This window comes from Nyctereutes procyonoides, unplaced genomic scaffold (assembly GCF_905146905.1).
Source record: "Nyctereutes procyonoides isolate TBG_1078 unplaced genomic scaffold, NYPRO_anot_genome, whole genome shotgun sequence".
In the NCBI taxonomy this organism is placed as follows: domain Eukaryota; kingdom Metazoa; phylum Chordata; class Mammalia; order Carnivora; family Canidae; genus Nyctereutes; species Nyctereutes procyonoides.
The window spans coordinates 45,151,799-45,170,433 of NW_026575131.1; the positions used below are offsets into that span (position 1 = coordinate 45,151,799).

General features: G+C 52.2%; 1 protein-coding gene across 1 annotated transcript; it reads right to left on the reverse strand.

Annotated features, from left to right (window-relative positions):
* Positions 1-3,785: 3,785 nt before the first annotated feature.
* SLC5A5 (solute carrier family 5 member 5) lies at positions 3,786-17,501 on the reverse strand. The gene is made up of 15 exons (XM_055344764.1): positions 16,787-17,501; positions 15,912-15,977; positions 15,557-15,608; positions 15,303-15,370; positions 14,346-14,500; positions 13,769-13,909; positions 13,558-13,687; positions 12,563-12,651; positions 11,727-11,839; positions 11,576-11,646; positions 11,166-11,252; positions 10,890-11,083; positions 6,592-6,716; positions 5,767-5,882; positions 3,786-4,738 (listed from the first exon to the last, which is right to left on the reverse strand). The coding sequence occupies exons 1-15, from the start codon at positions 17,141-17,143 to the stop codon at positions 4,574-4,576; spliced, it is 1,929 nt and encodes a 642-aa protein (XP_055200739.1). The 5' UTR covers positions 17,144-17,501; the 3' UTR covers positions 3,786-4,573.
* Positions 17,502-18,635: the final 1,134 nt, after the last annotated feature.

Here is an 18,635-nt window from a genome sequence, read left to right on the forward strand (position 1 = left end):
TTCCCCTATGCATCTCTTCTATATGGCTTTTCCTGAATTACATTCTTTTATGATAAACTTACAGTGTAGTGAGTAAATGGGTTTTCTGAGTGCTGTGAACCTCTCTAGCAATTTAATCGAACCCAAGGCGGAGTCATGGGAACATCTGATTTGTAGCCAGTTGGTTAGAAGTACAGGTAATGTGGTGCTTGTGTGGTCCTATTGATTAAATATCCAACTCCTGATCTTAGCTCAGGTCTTGATCTCAGAGTCCTGAGTTCAAGCCCCGTGTTGGGCTCCATGCTGGGTGTGGAATCTACATTTAAGAAAAAAAAAAAAAAGGGATCCCTGGGTGGCGCAGTGGTTTGGCGCCTGCCTTTGGCCCAGGGCGCGATCCTGGAGACCAGGGATCGAATCCCACATCGGGCTCCCGGTGCATGGAACCTGCTTCTCCCTCTGCCTATGTCTCTACCTCTCTCTCTCTCTCTCTCTCTCTTTCTGACTATCCTAAATAAATAAAAATTAAAAAAAAAGTACAGGTAATAACCTGGACTTCTGATTGATAGCCTGAGTTGGAGGGTATTGTTGAAACCTCCAATCTATAGCTGATCAGTCAGAAGCATGGATGACAACCTGGACTTGTAACTGGTATCTGAAGGGGGTGGGGACAGCCTTGTTGAAATGAGCCCTTAACCTGTGGAATCTGATACGATTTTTGATAAGTAAGTGTCAGAATTGAGTTCATTTGTAGGAGAGCCATTCAATGTCCTGAGAATTGCTTGGTATGGGGAAAACACCTTCTATATGTTGGAATTGGATCCAGAACCCAAATAGACATGTAGACCAATGGAATAGAATGAAGAACCCAGAAATAAACCCTTGTATATATGGTCAAATTATTATTATTAATTTATTTTATTTTATTTATTCATGAGACAGACACACACACACACAGAGAGAGAGAGAGAGAGAGAGAGAGAGAGGCAGAGACACAGGAAGAAGGAGAAGCAGGCTCCATGCAGGGAGCCTGATGTGGGACTCGATCCTGGGTCTCCAGGATCAGGCCCTGGACTGAAGGCGGCGCTAAACCACTGAGCTACCTGGGCTGCCCTTATTATTAATTTTTAAGTAGGTTCTATCATGAGTGTGGAGCCCAATGTGGGGCTTGAACTCACAACCCTGAGACTGAGATCTGATCCAAGCTCAAGAGTCAGATGCTTATTGATTGAGCCACCTAGGTGCCCCTATAGTCAAATTATTTTTGACATGGGTGCTAAGACCATTCAATGCAGGAGGGAGGAGAGGGTATTTTCAAAGATTTATGCTGGGAAAACTGGTTACCCACCAGCAAAAGAAAGAACTTTTACTCTTGTCATACACTATATACAAAAATTAACTCAATGTGAATCAAAGACCTAAATATAAAAGCTAAAACTATAAAATTCTTGGAATAAAACAATAAAAAAAGGCTTTTAAACATTGGATTTAGCAATGATTTTTTAGAGATGACACCAAAAGGACAGACACCAAAAGAGAAATATATTGAACTTTATGAAAAATAAAAACTGTTGTGCATCCAAGGACACCATCTAAAGTGAAAAGACAATTTAGCAGAATGGTGGGAAATATTTGCAAATCACCTAACTGATAAGGGATTAATAGCCAGAATTTTATTTATTTATTTTAAAATTTGCTTTTATTTATTTTTTAATTTTTTGAGAGAGAGAGAGAGCACGTGAGAGGTGGGGAGGGGTAGAGGAAGAGGGCAAGAGAATCTTAAGCAGTTTCCACACTTAATGTGGAGCCTAATCTCACAGCCCTGAGACCATGACCTGAGCCAAAAATCAATTAATGGACTGACCTACCCAGATGCCCCAGAATTAGTTGATTAATTAATTTTTAAGATTTTGTTTTTTAGTCATTTCTGCACCCAATGTTGAGCAGGAACTCAAAACTGGATATCAAGAATTGCCCCCTCACCAACTGAGCTAGTCAGGAACCCCCCCCTTTTAAATTTTTTTACAGAATATATTTTAAAACTCCTATAATTCAACAATAGCAACCAAAGAAACAACCCAATTTTTAAAATGGCAAAGGGGTTAAATAGACATTTCTTCAAAGGAAATGCACAAGTGGCCAATAAAAACATGAAAAGATACTCAACATCACTAATCATTAGGGAAACTTAAAACCACAACAGATACCATTTCACACCCACTGTTACAAAATAACAAGTGTTGGCAAGGATGTGAATTAATTGGAAGCTTTGTTCGTTGCTGTGGGAATGTACACTGTGCAGCTGCCTGGGAAAACGCTATGAGGATTCCTAAAAAAGTGAAACATAGAATTACATTGAAAACAAATATTGAACGGATATTTTATATCAGTGTTTACAGCAGTGTTATTGACAATAGCCAAAAGGTGGAAACCATACGAATACAAATGATGATTGATGGAGGAATGAAGAGAATGTGATATATCCATACAAGGGAATATTATTCAGCTTTGAAAAGGAAGGACATTTTGACACATGCTACAACATGGATGAACCTTGAAAGATTATGCAAAATGAAATAAGCCAGACACAAATGGACAAAGATTGCAGGATTCCAATTACATGAGGTCTCTAGAATAGTAGACCTCAGGGGTGCCTGGGGGGCTCAATTAGTTAAGCAACTGACTCTTGATTTCAGATCAGGATGTCATGATCTGAGTCCTGGGATGGAGCCTGCCTCAGGCTCACCACTCAGCAGGGAGTCTGCTTCTTTCCCTCTCCCTCTTCTTCTGCGCCAGCCCCCCCTTCACATGAGTGCGTGCTCTCCCTCTAATGTAAATAAATATTTTTAAAAAAATTTTAAAGAATTATGACAATAATAAGAGAATAAACAACTCAGTTTAAAAAATGTGCGAAAGGCTTGAGGAGACACTTGACCAAAAATACATAGATGGACATGAAAGATGCTCGTGATTAATCATCAGAAAAATATAAATCAAGACCATGGCTGTATACCACCACACACCTACTAGAGTGACCAAAATTAAATGCATGATCCATGTACGTGAAACAACTGGAACTTTTTAAAAAGATTTTTAACAATATTTTATTTAGGGGAGTCTATGTGCCTCAGTGGTTGAACGTCGGCCTTTGGCTCAGGTTGTGATCCCAGGGACCTGGGATCAAGTCCCATGTTGGGCTCCCTGTGGGGAGCTTACTTCTCCCTCTGCCTATGTCTCTGCCTCTCTCTCTGTGTCTCTCATGAATAAATAAATAAATACATAAATACATAAATAAATAAATAAAATCTTTAGATTTATCTTTAGAGAAATATTTATCCTTAGATTCTGTTTACTTATTCATGAGAGACACAGAGAGAGAGGATGCTCTTGAACTGAGCAGGGGATGCTCCCTTGGGGACCACAGGAGTCATAGCAGGTATGTGGGCAGATGTGAGTGCAGCCAGATCTCAGGGTCACAGAGACCCCAAGGGACTGGTGCAGGGACAGTATGGAGGCTGGCAGGGTCCAGGCAGAAAGGACAGTGAGGAGGGGATGCTTCAGGAGCAGATCGGGAGGGGGAGAGAAGCTATGCATCTCAGGGAGGGCAGCACAATGTACCCCGCCACAGCAATTGTCACCTTGCTCTGATCCTTATATACTCAGGTTCATTCACTCACAGGCTTGGGGGCAAGAGACTCCGAGATTCATACTAAGATCTGACTGAGGAGATAGGAGTTAACAGAATGATTTTTTAGAGAGTACAGAACATCAAGCGTCAAAGTCCGTTTATTTGATGTGCATGGATTAAATCTCCATCCAAAGTCAAGCGTGTCCCCAGGATGTAGGTTTGCCCAACCTATCTGACCCTGTCTACCAGTGACATGCTGGCAGTGGAGCTTCAGCATCATTTGACTCCCAGGTCTGTCCCTGCCCAGATCCAACTTGCTGTGACCTCAGGCTACCTCACTGAACCTTAGTTTATTCCTCTGTGAAGTGGGTTCATGCTCCTTAATGGATGAGATAGTGTCCAGGTGTAAGAGGAAGATCAAAATTGTGATTATACTTTATCCTCTCTTCTTGCTCCCAGGGTCAGGGGCCATGTGATGTCTGACCCTCCAGAGGGAGGAAAACAAGGAGGAGGTAAAGGTAGAAGAACTAGTATCCAACTCTCAATGAATCTCTGGTATGCTCTGTGACCTTGGTCAAGTTGTGGACCATTTCTAGGCCTCAGTTTCCCCATCTGTGAAATGGGGTGCAGAGGGTTGTGCCTGAGGACCTCCCAAATCATTGTTATAGTTCAGACATGTTCCAGAGGGGACTCCAACATCTTTCTATTGTACATAGAGAGAAATCTGGCTTCATTTTAGGGGAGCAGGCAAGAGTGCAGCATCTAAAACTAGGGGCTGGCTAGAGGGTGCTGGATAAAATGATCTCCTAAAGGCAGGGCTTCACCTCTTTCCATAGGGCAGGGACACACAATCCCAAACTCATTTGCATAAGACACAGTCTAGCTGGTCAGAGCCCGAGGCTGTTCTTCTGTGGCCTGGGAGGGCCCACCTTGAGGTTCCATCCCAGGTGGTCAGTCCCCTCTGCTGGCTCAGAGGTCTGTCTCCCGAAGGTCCTGACCACGGTCACGTGCACTTCTGGGGGTCCAGGAGCCAGCTCCATTCACCTCCTTCTGCCCCAGGAAGAGCAGATGGTCCTCATCATTGGGCAGGAAGTCAGGGGGCCTCTTGGTTCCAGGGGGCAGTTCCTCAGCACCCTGGAACGAAAAGAGAAGAAAGACCCCTTCAGAGACCCTGTTCTGCTCTGTGTCAGCTCCTCCCCCAGAAGGGATCACTGAGGGCCTACAAGGGCAGAACCTGGGCAGGGTTGTACAACTGTCCCCTTGGTCAATGCATCAGCCAGTCCTGTCCCTTCTGCCTCTAGAACCTCCATTTTGCTCTCTGACTTTCTCCCTGCTCCCTTTCAAGAAGATCAATATTTTCCCACAACAGCTGAAAGGAGCTTTAAAAACACTCCAGCCAAATCCCTTCCCTCTCCATATCTCCCCTCTCAAGCTTCTGGCCTCAGCCTTTGCACTTGCTGTGCTCTCCATCAAGAATGCCCTTCCCCCGAGTTTCTTAGGGCTGGCTCTTCCTCCTTAGGGGCTCCCTCTCTTACCTCTTCCAAGAGGCCACCCTCATCACAATACCCTGTTTTATTGTATTCATTACCCACTGAGATCCTACTCATTTCTCAGTTTAGCTTTCACCAGCTCTTCCTAGACAGTGGACAAAAACCCCAGCCTAGCATAGGGTTGGGGCCACAGCAAGTTGTAAGAAATGAGAAAATGAAACAGGGATTCCAGAGCAGGGGCAGGTCTGGATCAGGGACAGCATTTTCCAAATTCAGGGCATTCACATAGCAACCACACGACTTTGGCTGAAGTTGGCCTACCCCCAGTCATGTTTCTTATGTAAGATTTTCTCTAAGTTGACTCACTTTTGAATTAAATACTTTTATAGGAGAGACTTTGTATCAATACTATAAAGGTAAACCAGTTTCACCTGCCACAGCCTGGAAGTAATCCAAGGAAACAAATAGTATGAAATTCTGCTCAGTCTTTGTTAAAAGGTGTAATAACAAGTGTTGAAGACACGTCAGCTCTCAACTGAGCCTTTTCACTGGAAGAGGTTGAGAAAGATGGTGACCCATCATGTCCCTCCCCTGAATTATGGCCATGCCCAGGGCACCTCAAGTCATTTCACTGCCCTTCCCCCTACTCTGGGAGCCAGCCCTGTGACTCACCTTCCCCAAGCTGTCATCCAAGGTAGCCACTTCCTCCTTGGGGGCCACCGATGCTGTCTGCCGTGCAAGGTCCCACCACAGCAGCCCAGGACCCAAGGCACTGCGCTTGGTGGGGCCTGAGGGAAATGAGGGTATTTAGTAAAGGAGTGATGGCAACTGGAGAGGGAGGGGGAAGGGAGAGCTCTGATGGGTTCCAATCCAAGATTCAATAATGACCCACTGGCAGGCCTGTGCCCTTCTCTGGGCTTCAGTTTTCTCATCTACACAGTGAAGGGAGGTAATACATCAGTGGGTGGTTGGTTCACTATCTCCCCAGCATCTAGAGTAGCGTCTGGCACAGGGAAGGACTCAATAAAGCCCTGGTGAAGGTAAAGGCTGAGACACAGGAAGCAAGAACAGGTACTGTGATCACTATTGATTTCTCTTGGTCTCTCTCCACTTCTCCGTGGCGTTCAGAATTCCCGGAGGGACAGGGAAGCGCCAAGGCCCTGCTGAGAAGACATTTCAGCACAACGGACAGCGCCCCGCGGTTCCAGCCGGTATCCTCCAGCGAGGACTTAGTTTTGGAGGCACGTAAGGGACTAGGAGGCAGGAGGAAGGAGGGGCGGGTGGTGCCTCAGTTTCTTCTGCCTTTGCAAAACGAGACAAGCGCCGCGAGGTGCGGGGTCGTCCGGAAAGCGACACAGCATAAAGGGTGCTGATGCATCCAGCACGCAGTGGCCATTTGGCTGACCAGAATGTCCTTCCTCTTCTTCCTGCCCGGTGCGTCCTGGAGGCAGGGGGACTCGTGAGGTGATCTCTGAGGAGGCCATCCGCCCTGCTTACCTGTCAAGCAGCTGACGAGGGCTCCACATAGCACAGTGCTCATCGTGCCCAGGGCGCCATAGTAAAGATAGGAAATGGCGTAGAAGCTGTCAGCCAAGGCAGGTCGGCCCAGGTCCACTCCAGGGCTAGGGATGGGAGAGGTGGGCATGAGTCCAAAAGCTTCTCCCAGTCTGTCCACTTCCTCCCATCTCCACTGTCACAACCTAGCCCAGGCTTCCATTATTTTTTTTTTTAAGATTTTGTTTGTTTGTTTGTTTGTTTGTTTGTTTATGAGAGATAGAGACACAGGCAGAGACACAGGCAGAGGGAGAAGCAGGCTCCATACAGGGATCCCGATGTGGGACTTGATCCTGGGACTCCAGGATCATGCCCTGGGCCGGAGGCAGACGCTGAACCGCTGAGCCACCTAGGCATCCCCCAGTCTCCCATCATTGCTCACTCAGATGTGTGCAGTAGCCACTTCTCTTTCTCTCTGGCTAATCCACTCCCACCCACAGAATTCTCTACACACAGCCAGAGGGAGCATTACTGAAATGTAACTCAGATGACCTTCTGCCACTGCTCACCACTCTCCGTGGCTCCCTATTTCCTTCAGAATCTACTCAAATTAAACTCTTAGAAGAAAATATAGGTGTGCATCTTTAGACCTTGGATTTGGTAATGGTTTCTTAGATCTGACACAAAAAACACAAGCAACCCAAGAAAACATAAATTGGACTTCATCAAAACTGAAAACTTGTGTGCGTCAAAGGACACTATCAAGAGAATGAAAAGACAACCCACAGAATGGAAGAAAATATTTGCAAATCATACATCTGATAAGGATCTAGTGTCCAGAATACATAATGATTTAAAGAATATACAAATTACAACTCAATAATAAATAAAAAATGAACCAATTGAAAAAATGGGCAAAGGGTTTAAATAAGCATTTTTTAAAAAGATTTTTATTTATTTATTCATGAGAGACACAGAGGGAGAGAGAGAGGCAGAGACACACACGGGCAGAGGGAGAAGTAGGCTCCATGCGGGGAGCCTGACGTGGGACTCAATTCCGGGTCTCCAGGATCAGGCCCTGGGCTGAAGGCAGTGCTAAACCACTGAGCCAGCCGGGCTGCCCTAAATAAGCATTTCTCCAAAAAAAAAGGGATAGAGGTGCCTGGGTGGCTCAGAGAGTTAAGCATCTGTCTTCAGCTCAGTTCATAATCTCTGGGTCCTGAAATCAAGCCCCAAGTCAGGCTCCCTGCTTGGCAAGGAGTCTGCTTCTCCTTCTGCCTCTGCCCCTGCTCATGTGCGCACTCTCTCTCCCTCTTTCTGTATCTATCTCTCTGTATCAAATGAACAAATAAAATCTATTTTTTAAAAAAGGGATAAATCCGGGACGCCTGGGTGGCTCGGTGGTTGAGCGTCTGCCTTTGGCTCAGGGTGTGATCCTCAGTCCGGGGATCAAGTCCTGCATCGGGCTCCCTGCGGGGAGCCTGCTTCTACCTCTGCCTGTGTCTCTGCCTCTCTCTCTGTTTCTCATGAATAAATAAAATATTTAAAAAAATAAAAATAAAAAAATAAAAAGGGATAAATCTGGCTAATAAACACATGAAAATATGGTCAATCATTAGTTATTAGGAAAATGCAAATCAAAATTACAATTGGTAATTGGGGGACGGAGAGATGGGTGAAACAGGTGGAGGGTAGAGGGGAGTACAGGCTTCCAGTTTTGGAATGAATACAGCACAGGGATAAAGGCACAGTATAGAGAGTACAGTCAACAGGACTGTAACAGCGCTGCAACGTGACAGACAGCAGCTACACTTGTGGTGAGCACAGCATGACGTACAGAGATGAGGAATCACTATATCATACACCTGAAACACAAGAATATCGTGTGTCAACTAAACTCAACTAAACATTTTTTTTAACGATTTCATTTATTTATTTATGAGAAACACACAGGGGAGCCCGAAGCAGGACTCGATCCCCGGACTGAGCCCATGCAGGGAGCCCAATGCGGGACTCAATCCTGGGACTCTGGGATCGCACCCTGAGCTGAAGGCAGATGCTCAACCGCTGAGCCACCAGGCGTCCCATCAAAGAAAAATTCTTTAAAAAAGAAATTCTTTAAAATATTCTGGAGTTGGAAATATTTTGGAACCTGATAGTGGTATGGATTGCACAACTTTGGAAATATATGAAAAACCAATGAGGGGTGCCTGGGTGGCTCAGTTGGTTAAATATCTGCCTTCATCTCAGGTCATGATCTCCGGGTCCTGGGATCGAGCCCCGCATTGAGCTTCCTGCTCAGCGGAGAGGCTATTTCTGCTTTTCCTTCTCCCTCTCCCACTCCCCCTGCTTGTGCTCTCTCTCCCCCTCTCTCTCTGTCAAATAAATAAATAAAACTATTTAAAAAAAAACACAAAGGGTGTTTTTAAACTTTAAAAGGGTGAAGTGCGTAATGTTAGGAAAATATGTTTTAGGAAAAAAGCTTTGATTTATAATCTAAACTTCTGCAGTTTATTTTATGTATCTATTTACTAAAGATTTTATTTTCTCGTTTTTAAGAATGTATTTATTTATTTAGAAAGGGTTGGAGAGGCAGAGGGAGAGGGAAAATCTCCAACCAACTCCACATTCTGCACTCAGCCCAGTGTGGTGCTCAATCTTACAATGCTGAGATCATGACCTGAGCCGAAGTGAAGAGTTGAATGCTTAGCTGACTGAGCCACCTAGGCTCCCCATAAAGATCTTTTTTTTTTTTTTTTTTTTTTAGATTTTATTTGACAGAGAGAGAGAGAGCACAAGCAGCAGGTTGGGGGGAGAGGGAGAAGCAGACTCCTCACTGAGCAGGGAGCCTGATGCGGGGCTTCATCCCAGGACTCTGAGATCATGACCTAGGCTGAAGGCAGACACTTAACTAACTGAGCCACCCAGGAGCCCCTCAAGATCTTAAGTAATCTCTAACACCCAAACGTGGGGCTTAAACTCATGACCCTAAGATCAAGAATCCCATGCTCCTCCCACTGAGCCAGCCAGGTGCCCCTGAACTTCTGCAGTTGAAAAATATCCATTGGGATCCCTGGTGGCTCAGCGGTTTAGCCCCAGCCTTCAGCCCAGGGCGTGGTCCTGGAGTCCTCGGATTGAGTCCGCATCGGGCCCCCTGCATGGAGCCTGCTTCTCCCTCTGCCTGTGTCTCTGCCTCTCTCTCTCTCTGTCTCTCATGAATAAATAAATAAAATATTTAATTAAAAAAAGAAAAATATCCATTAAATGATAGTGTACATCAGCTGTTCTCTGTTCTTTATGAAGGATGAACTAGGGGATGCCTGGGTGGCTCAGTGGTTTGGCGCCTGCCTTCAGCCCAGGGCATAATCCTGGAGTCCCAGGATCGAGCCCCACGTCAGGCTCCCTGCATGGAACCTGCTTCTCCCTCTGCCTGTGTTTCTGCCTCTCTCTCTGTATTGCTCATTAATAAATAAATAAAAAAAAAGAAAGATGAACTAAAAGGTAAAAGAACAAAAAGCCTACAGTGAGATATCATTTCACACTCGCTAGGATAGCTAGAATTTAAAAAAATGGAAAATAGCATGTCTTATCAAGGATGTGGATAAAGAAAATGTGGTCCATCCATACAGGGAATATTATTCAGTCATAAAAAGGAATCGAGCCCCACTATGCTACAATGTGGATAAACCTTGAAAACACCAAAAACAAAACAAAATAAAAACCGTGAAAACATCATGCTGAGAGAAAGAAGCCAGACAAAACAGGCCATATATTGTAAAACTCCATTTATGAGAAATGTTCAGACAGGCAAATCCATAGCAACAGAAAGAAGATTAGCGGTTGCCAGGGGTTGGAGGGAGGGGGAGATGGGGATTGACTGCTCATGGGGATGAGGCTTCCTTTTGAGGTGATGAAAATGTCCTTGAGTTCATGGTGATGGTTGTATAACCTTATGAATACGCTAAAAATTTCTTTTAAATGGTTAATTTTATGGTTTGTAAATTATATCTTAGTAGTAATAATAATAATACAGAATCAGACCAAATTCTTCTGGCTGGACTCCCATCTCCTATCCTTTCTCAGCTCACTAAATACAGCCCATCCTCACCATAGTGCATGGAATGCACTAAATTGGACCCAACCTCAGGGCCTTTGCACCTTCCCTTCTCTCCATTGGGAATGCCCTTCCTTCACCTCCTCCTGAGAACATTCCTCCTTTTCATTTGAGACCCAGTTTAAGAGTCCCCGGTCCCCCACCACACCATCTGAGGCCACACCCACACTCAGACCAGTCTGCTCACCTGGGGTTCCTGCTGGAGGTGTTGTTGGCAAGGAGCAGGCCCATGAGGTCAGAGGTGTTCGCTGAGGGCACAGCACAGCCAGCAGCCGATGATGGCAGGACTCCCAAGGACTGGGTGCTAGGCGGGTATAGAGTGGCGCCCACGGCCACCCACAGTGAGAGCACCAAGCCTGAGGCCAGCCCAGAGAGGACACCCTGGGGGGAGAGCCCAGATCAGGAGAGAGAGGCCTTGTGCCCTCCCGGCCCCAAGCCTCCCCCCTCACCGGTCCCCGCTCACCGGTGTGTTGCAGGCCGGGAGAAACATTCCCAGGATGAAGGCTCCAAGGAGGGGGCCGCTGATGACTCCCATGACGGTGAAGGAGCCCTGGGAGAGGGGGTGGTGAGCTGAGGCAGAGGCGTCCCACCTCTCCTGGCCTCCGTGTCCCTAAAGGGGGGGGCAGTACTCCCCATTCCTGCCTCTCTCCCCTGTGTGGGAGGCAAAGATGCCACATTCTCTCTGTCCTGACAAATTCTGGTCCCCCCTCCAAGCCACTGCCCCCAACCTCCCACCTCCCACTGCCACCAGCCAGGTGGCTGCAGAAAGTATCAGGCTGGTGGGGAAAGTAGGGCCCCCCCCCGGGCTTCAGTTCCATGCCCACAATGCAGCTCCTTGCGGAGATGGGGCTAGGTCAGGGAGGGGGGGCTCACCTGGAGGACGCCTCCCCCCAGCAGCGAGGACAGAGCTGCCACCGTGAGGCAGGCTGAGCCATAGATGAGTGCTATGGCAGATGGAGGCAACATGGTCAGCGGGGAGATGTCCTTGCGCCCCCCACCCTCAACCCGAGTCTCCCCAACTCACAGAGCCCCTTGGAGATGAGTACGAGTCTCCGGGGCGCGAGGCTCGGCAGCCGAGGTTTGATGAGGTCCTCCACGGTGACTGCAGCCATGGCGTTGATGCTGGTGGAGGCGGTGCTGAGAGTGGGGTGGGGAGGGTGGTCAACAGGCCTCCTCGAGGGACGGGCCACACCTCCCCTGGGTCCACCTGCTGGCGCAGGCCCCAGCTGCTCATACCATCTGACTTGCCCACACCCCACGAGCGCGGTGACAAAATTCCCTAAGAGTGGAGGCGATGTCAACCCCCGCCCCGCCCCTAGACCCGAGATACCCCCAAGGGAGCAAGAACACACATGACCACGGACATGTATGACACAAGTTCTCATTACACAGCAATAATAGGGTGCAGAGCACTGCTGCATGGCACCCCAGTCGCAGCAGAAGCAGGGGTGTGCCAGAAGTCATGGAGTATTTGAAAACACTACAATGTGAGGCCCCCGAGGGCAGGATCAGGGGACCACTTGGTCACCGCTGTGTCCTGGGATCTAGAACAGCAGTACCTGCCACACAGTAGGTGCTCAGTAAACAGTTGTTTGGAGGAGGAAGGAAGGAAAGAAGGAAAGGAGAGGGGGGTCAGTTGTGGCCCTGCCAGGTGATAAGATGAAAACCCCACAGCTGGGGTCCTTGTCCCCAGGGCGTGCCTTCCACTGGAGCCCACCTGAGCTGGGCGCTGAGGACCAAGAAGGAACTGTCAATGATGGATATGCCCAGAACATTCCATCCCACAGGGGGACAACCGGTAGGGGCAAGGAGACCCCAGGGGGCTCAAACGTGACAGGGTGAGCAAGTAGGGCCGCTCACCTGAGGGTGCCACTGTAGGCACAGGCCAGAAAGAGCCCAGGGACTCCAGGCAGGTCCTCGAAGATGTCCAGCACCAGCAAGGGCATGTACTGGGGGGAGCCAGGCATTGATCTCTGGGACAATGCACCCCAAGGACTGGGGATTCCGTCCTCACACAGCATGTCCCCAGGCCCCGTGCAGATCGGAACTCAGAGCAGGCACTTAGTGTGCGTTTGTGGGTTGACTGCATGCACCGAAGGACTGTCACCGAGCCCGCCCCACCCTCGCACAGGGCCCTGGGATCCCAGTGAGACAGAGTCCCGTGTCACCCCTGCTTTACTGACAAGGACAGTGAGGCCAACAGGTGCAGGCCATGGCTGTGGTTGCAGAGTCAGCTGGGGGGGCGGGGGGCGGGGGGACAGCAGGCGGGATGGCCTTCCATCTCCTGCCAATTCTGAACTGACTCTGAACAAGGCATGGGTCCTGGCCCTGGTGCTGCCCTGGACCCACCTGTGGACCTCAGGCAGCTGCTTCCCACCCACGCCAGCCTCAGTTTCCTCATCTGTAAAGTGGGGGCCATGACAGCCTTGGCCTCATAACATGCTGAAGGATTTTATGGGAGACTAACCGCTTGTGAAGGGAATAGCGTGAGGCCCAGGGTAGGTGCTTGGGGCATGAGAGCTGGCGATCATGTAATTCTCAACACCATCACTGCGTGCTGAACCGTGGTCCCATCTCCTCCCTGCTGTCCCTCAGGGAGTCTCTGACTCTAAATCTGAATGTGCCCCTCCCCTGCTCACACACCCTCTGTGGCTCCCCATTGTCTCTCAGCCTTGTCTTTCTCACTCCTTCCAGAACCTCCTCTGAGCCAAGCTCTTTGTTGCCCCTGGACCTGTGCTCAGGCTGCTCTCTTCTAGGAATGCCGGTCTAGCTTGGCCCCAGGGGTCCATCCACGCAGAAGTTCAGAGTCGGGGTGGGGAGGGCCGGAGTGGCCTAGGAGCCTGGGCCGAACTCACCTGGTCCGGGGCAGAGATACGCCCTGCAAGGAGAGGGTCACAGTCTATATAGATGGCGAACATGATGATGCCACAGCCAGCAGCACTTAACACGATCAAGAACAGGCCCAGCTGGTTGATGAGCAGGGCCCTGGGGGGAGGGGCAGCCTTCAGGCTGGGGAGGGGGCAGCTCATCTCAGAGGCCCCCACCCTGCCCCTCCTAAACACTCACAGCTTGGCCTGCTTCTCTGTGCGACAGGCCACATAGCGCTGCACCTGGGCTTGGTTCACACCATACATTGAGAGCCACACCAACGTGCCACCCACCACAAAAGTCCAGAATGTGTAGCGGCTCCGCGGGTCCAGGTCAAAGCTGGGTGGGACAAGACAGCCATATGGGAAGGCCACACGGACTTCCCCCTCCCAAGGGCTCCAGATGGCCGTTCTGAACCTTAAGGGCCTCAAAGGGACTTTTGGGGTGGGTTTTGAAGTGTGAGTAGGAGTTGGCCAGACTGAAAATTTATTTGTTGACTGAGCGGTCCATGTGTGCATTCAAAAACCTTTCTGTGCCCAGTTAGGACCTCAGAGAACCTTCAGTCTCCAGCCTGGGCTGGGGGACAGATGGTGGGACAGATGGAGGGATGGGGGCTAGGGCAGTCTAGAGAGGGGAAGCAGATGTTTGGTCTGTGGGGAGTCTGGGAAGGGAAGCAGGGAGGGCTTCCTGGAGCAGGAGGCATTGGTTGGCTTCTCCCAGAGCAGAGGGATGTCAGCTCCACCTTTTTCAGTACCCTCACTACATTTTCACTCACTCCATCAGGTTGATCCGGGAATGATTCTGGGCAATCTCAAGCATGTGCCTGGGCCCACCCGCCAGCATGGTCCCGCGGGCCAGGACCACCCAGAAGCCAGTTAGCATCACCACGACCTGGAACACGTCAGTCCAGACCACAGCCTTCATACCGCCCTGCAAGACATGACAGATGGGGAGACAGGGGGTCAGACAGGGATCTGTCTGAGGCCAACCCAGCTTGGCTTTCGGCAGTGGCTGGGACCGATGCTCCTCTCTGCCTGTTTCCTCATTTGCAAAATGCAGCTGTTGTGAGGATTTAATTAGTTCATTAATTAGGAAAATCTTTGGAATAGCACCTAGCACGTACCAGTTCCTTGAGTGAGTAATGGCTGCCAGCAGTATCATTACTACGACGACGACTACTACTACTACTACTACTACTACTACGATTACTTAGCTGTTGCTTTTACTTTTCCAGCCTCGGTATCTTTGCCTTCCCCTGGCAGCCCCTGGATTTTCCCTTGGAGAAGCCCCTTCTCCCTCACAGGCCATTCTTGGAAAGCTGATCCTTCTACTCCCAGCTCCAGAAACAGCCAACCAGAACATCTTCCCCGGCCCCCCAAACTTCTGTGATTGGTTCATCCTGCACCCAAGACTGAGGCCAACCCATCCTGAAATAGGAACCCACTTCTTGAGCTGATGGGACCCCCGAGACATGGGAGAGGGACCCAGAGGACTCTGTGGCAGCCACCTGGTTGCAGCCAGTCCTGAAGCTAGCCTATCCCTGGACTCTCAGCAGTGAGCCCTTCAACTGACTTGTCCTCATTAAGATGAGGAAACAGGGCCCCAGCTGAGATGCAGGCTTGCGGGGCAGGAAGGGAAAGTAGGGAGTGGATGATGACTTCAGGGTCTCCCCCACACAGTGTGCACGGAGCCCCCACCCCCCGCAGTGGGGCGGGGTAGGGGTGTCACTCACCACCGTCGTGTAGAAGGTACAGATGGCTCCAGTGGACAGGAGCGATGCCCAGATGTCCAACCCAGTCACTGTGCAAGGAACTCCCCCCATTAGGCTTCCAGGCAGGGTGCAAACTTAGCCCCCAGTGTCTAGGGCCCTCCTCTCTCCAGGATTCTTCCCTCCCCAAGTCTCTCCTGGGGCTGCCCTGCCCCTCCCCTTCGTCTCAGAGCCTTTGCCCCCTCCGGTCACCTTCCCTAGATCTCCCCGAGTCAAACCTTGATTCAGGATGAGCGCGGGGGCGTAGATCACGATGCCAGTATACAGCACCTACGAGGAGAGCCGGGACCAGGTGAGGCCCGCGGACGGCGGGGAAGGGGGTAGGAGAGGATGGTGGTGGCGGAGCCCGTGGTGCCTGGCGAGTAGGGGACAGGGCAGAGTGGGGGCGCGGTCAGCAGGCGGGGGCCAGAGAGCTGGAGGATGCGCCCGAGAAGGGTCTTACAGGATGGGGCGGGACCCACGGGGCGGGGCCGAGAGGATGGGGGCGGGCTGTGGGCGGGGCCTCCGCCGCCGGGATCCCAGGCTGGACCTGAGAGGGACCCCGCGGGCGGGGGCGGGGCCGAGGCCACTCACTGTGGCCACCAGGTACTGCAGGGTCCCGCAGAGCCGCACAGCGCGGCTGAAGCGCAGCTCCAGGTACTGCAAGGAGGGGCCGAGGCTCGTGGTCACCTGGACAGGTCCTACCCAGGAGGTCGAGGCCTCTGGGGTACTTCCCCCGCCCTCGCGGCTTCTCCCCTCCCTCCGGACGCCAGCTTCTCTCTCCGCTCTCGCCCGTGGGGGGGGGCCCCCGCCAAGCGAACACATTCCGATCAGTCTGCACACACCTGTGCACACGGAGTGTGCCCAGGAAGACGGATCCATCCAATGCGCACGTTCCTCCGCCCCCACCGGTGGCTAATTGGCCCCCGGGGCGGCGCCGCTCTAACCCTACAAGCGCGCTCCACAGTGCCTGTGGCCAATTGTTATTGGTCGCCTACTGTATACGGGTCACGATTTTAATCACAGTACCCACTGCCCTGGAAGGAGGTCCTCTAATTAGCCCAGTCTGACACTTGGGAAGCCCGAGCGGAGTAGGTGGGGGGAAGTCGGGTTTCGAACCCTCGGCTCGCTGCCGATCGCCCGGGTGTGCGCACGCCCGGGCATGTGGGGGGCAGGTTTGTGCCTGTCGACGCTCCGTGCACACCTGGCTCCGCCTTGCGCGGGCTTCCACGGAGGAGAACCGGGACGGTGGCTCCTCTTCCTCCTTCCTGCCTCTCACCCCATTGCCTGGGGCTACTTCCCAGAACCCTCCTCACCCGTCCGCCTGGGGCCTCCCCGCTAAAGCACCGCGGAGCACCGGGGAGCCCGCCGGCGGCCCCCCTGCACGGCACTTCAAAGCCCCAGGGCCTCCCGCCACATCCCCGCGTTCTCAGCCGGGCAGGTCCTGCCTCCGGGCCTCTGCCCGGTACCTGGTAGGTGCTGGTGAGGCCCAGGCGGTAGAAGACGGGCATGAAGAACACGGCCGTGAGCAGGGAGTTGAGCAACTGTCCCAGGCACATCCACAGGAACTTGATGCCGTAGCGGTAGGCCTCGGCGGGCACGCCCAGCACCTGTACCGCCGACATGAAGCTGGCGGCCAGCGAGAGGCCGACGGGCAGGGCCGCCAGGCGCCGGCCCCCGGTGAAGAAGTCCTCGGCGCTGCGCTGCCCGCCCCGCGCCAGCCCGACCCACAGCCCGATGCCTGTGGACACCAGCAGCATGAGCGCGAAGACCCCGTAGTCCCAGGCTCCGAACGTGGCCCGCGCCCCTGCCTCGACGGCGGCCATGAGGTCGCAGGTGCGGGGCCAGGCGCGTCCTCGGCCCTTCCAGCCACCCCGCGCCCGGGTAAGGGAAGCGGGCAGCGGCCGGCGGCAGGGCGGCGAGCGCGGGGAGATGCTCGGCCTCTGCGGCGAGGCCGCACACCTGTGTCCTTCGGCCCCTGGCGGGAGGCGGCCAAAGGGGCTCGGGCCGGGGCTCCCGGGCGGGGAACCTGGGTCCTCGCTGCGGTCGTGCGCCTCTCTGTCCCTGCTCTCCGTCTGCGCGTCTGCCTCTGCCGTCTGTCTGTCCGTCCCCCTCGCCCCCCGCGCGCTCCGGCCGGCCTCTAGCAGAGCAGCCGTCGGTCCCTCTCCCTGGGAGCTGGGCTCGGCGCCGACGACCTCCGTGGGGCCTGGAGGGGTGGCTCCCGGCGACCCGCGGCGGCTTTATTGGGCTCCCGGGTCCGCGAAACCCCGCCCCTGGAGTTGGGGGCGGGCGGGACCCGCACCCTTTCGGCCCGGGACTGGGCCAGATAGGCCAGGCCCCGGCACGTGGATGGCTGCTGGGGGTGGGGGTGGGGCGAGGCTCCCACATACCCCTCTTACTTCGGTGGCACTTCCCCTCACCCCGGGCTGTTCAAGTCTCCCGTGGACAGGTGGGGACCTGAGGCTCACGGAGCCTGTCGCTCACCTGGGGGACGCGGCTAGGAGCAGGGGCTGCAGCGTTCAAATCCCCGCGGTGTTTCTGTACCTTAAGCCAAGCGGAGCTAGTGCGGGCTCCCACAGACAGGGGGCACTTTCTGGGTTGCCCTGGCACTGGGGGAGAACTCGTCCTGCTTGGACCCCGCCCCCAACCGGCTCCTGGACCCTTTCTCCAGAGCTAGGGGGAGGGCCTCACCAAACCGCACCCCTACCCCCCCCACACAGGCCAAGCTGAGAGACATTGGGGTTCAGATCCTAAATGCATACATACTTGGGAGAGTGTTTGTCATTGTGCCTCAGTTTCCTCATCTGTAAATGGGGATAAAGTAGCCCCTGGCTCGAGGAATAAATTGAATCCACATAATAAGAGCCTGGCACAGAGTAAGCCCCTCATTTGTCAGTGTCTTCATTCATTTGTTGTTTCCTGCACCAAATATTCATGGAGCGTCTGTCCTGTGTCAAGCGTTAAGTGTCTAAAGTAGTCATGGGGGAAGAACTGTGAGTGGCCTTGAATCTAAAGAAATGGGGGGGGGCATGACTACTTGGGAGATGGTGTCTGGCATTCTCCCTGGCATGCAAATGGGGAGACCGAGGTTGGGGAAGAGACATCCCTTGCGTGGGGTCATGCCATCAAGGGACCCAGACACTGTTGTCTTGGGGCGATTCGCTGGTGGACCAGAGGGACTTTGGTCTCTGGAGGCTCTCACCTCTGGGTTCAAGTCCTGAACTGGTCTCCCAAAACTGGGCTCCCTGCTCCACAAGCCGGAGGGACCTAGACTTCCGCAAGGTGAATGCCCGGGGCCTTGGAGTCCTGTCCAAGCCT

Excerpts from the sequence above, each read along its gene's own strand:
- SLC5A5 (XM_055344764.1), bottom strand. The coding sequence starts at position 17,143 with ATGGCCGCCGTCGAGGCAGGGGCGCGGGCCACGTTCGGAGCCTGGGAC. Across the intron at positions 14,501-15,302 it reads GTACCTTCTACACGACGGTG|GGCGGTATGAAGGCTGTGGT; the intron begins GTGAGTGACACC and ends CATGTCTTGCAG. Across the intron at positions 11,647-11,726 it reads ACTCATCTCCAAGGGGCTCT|CACTCATCTATGGCTCAGCC; the intron begins GTGAGTTGGGGA and ends CATCTGCCATAG.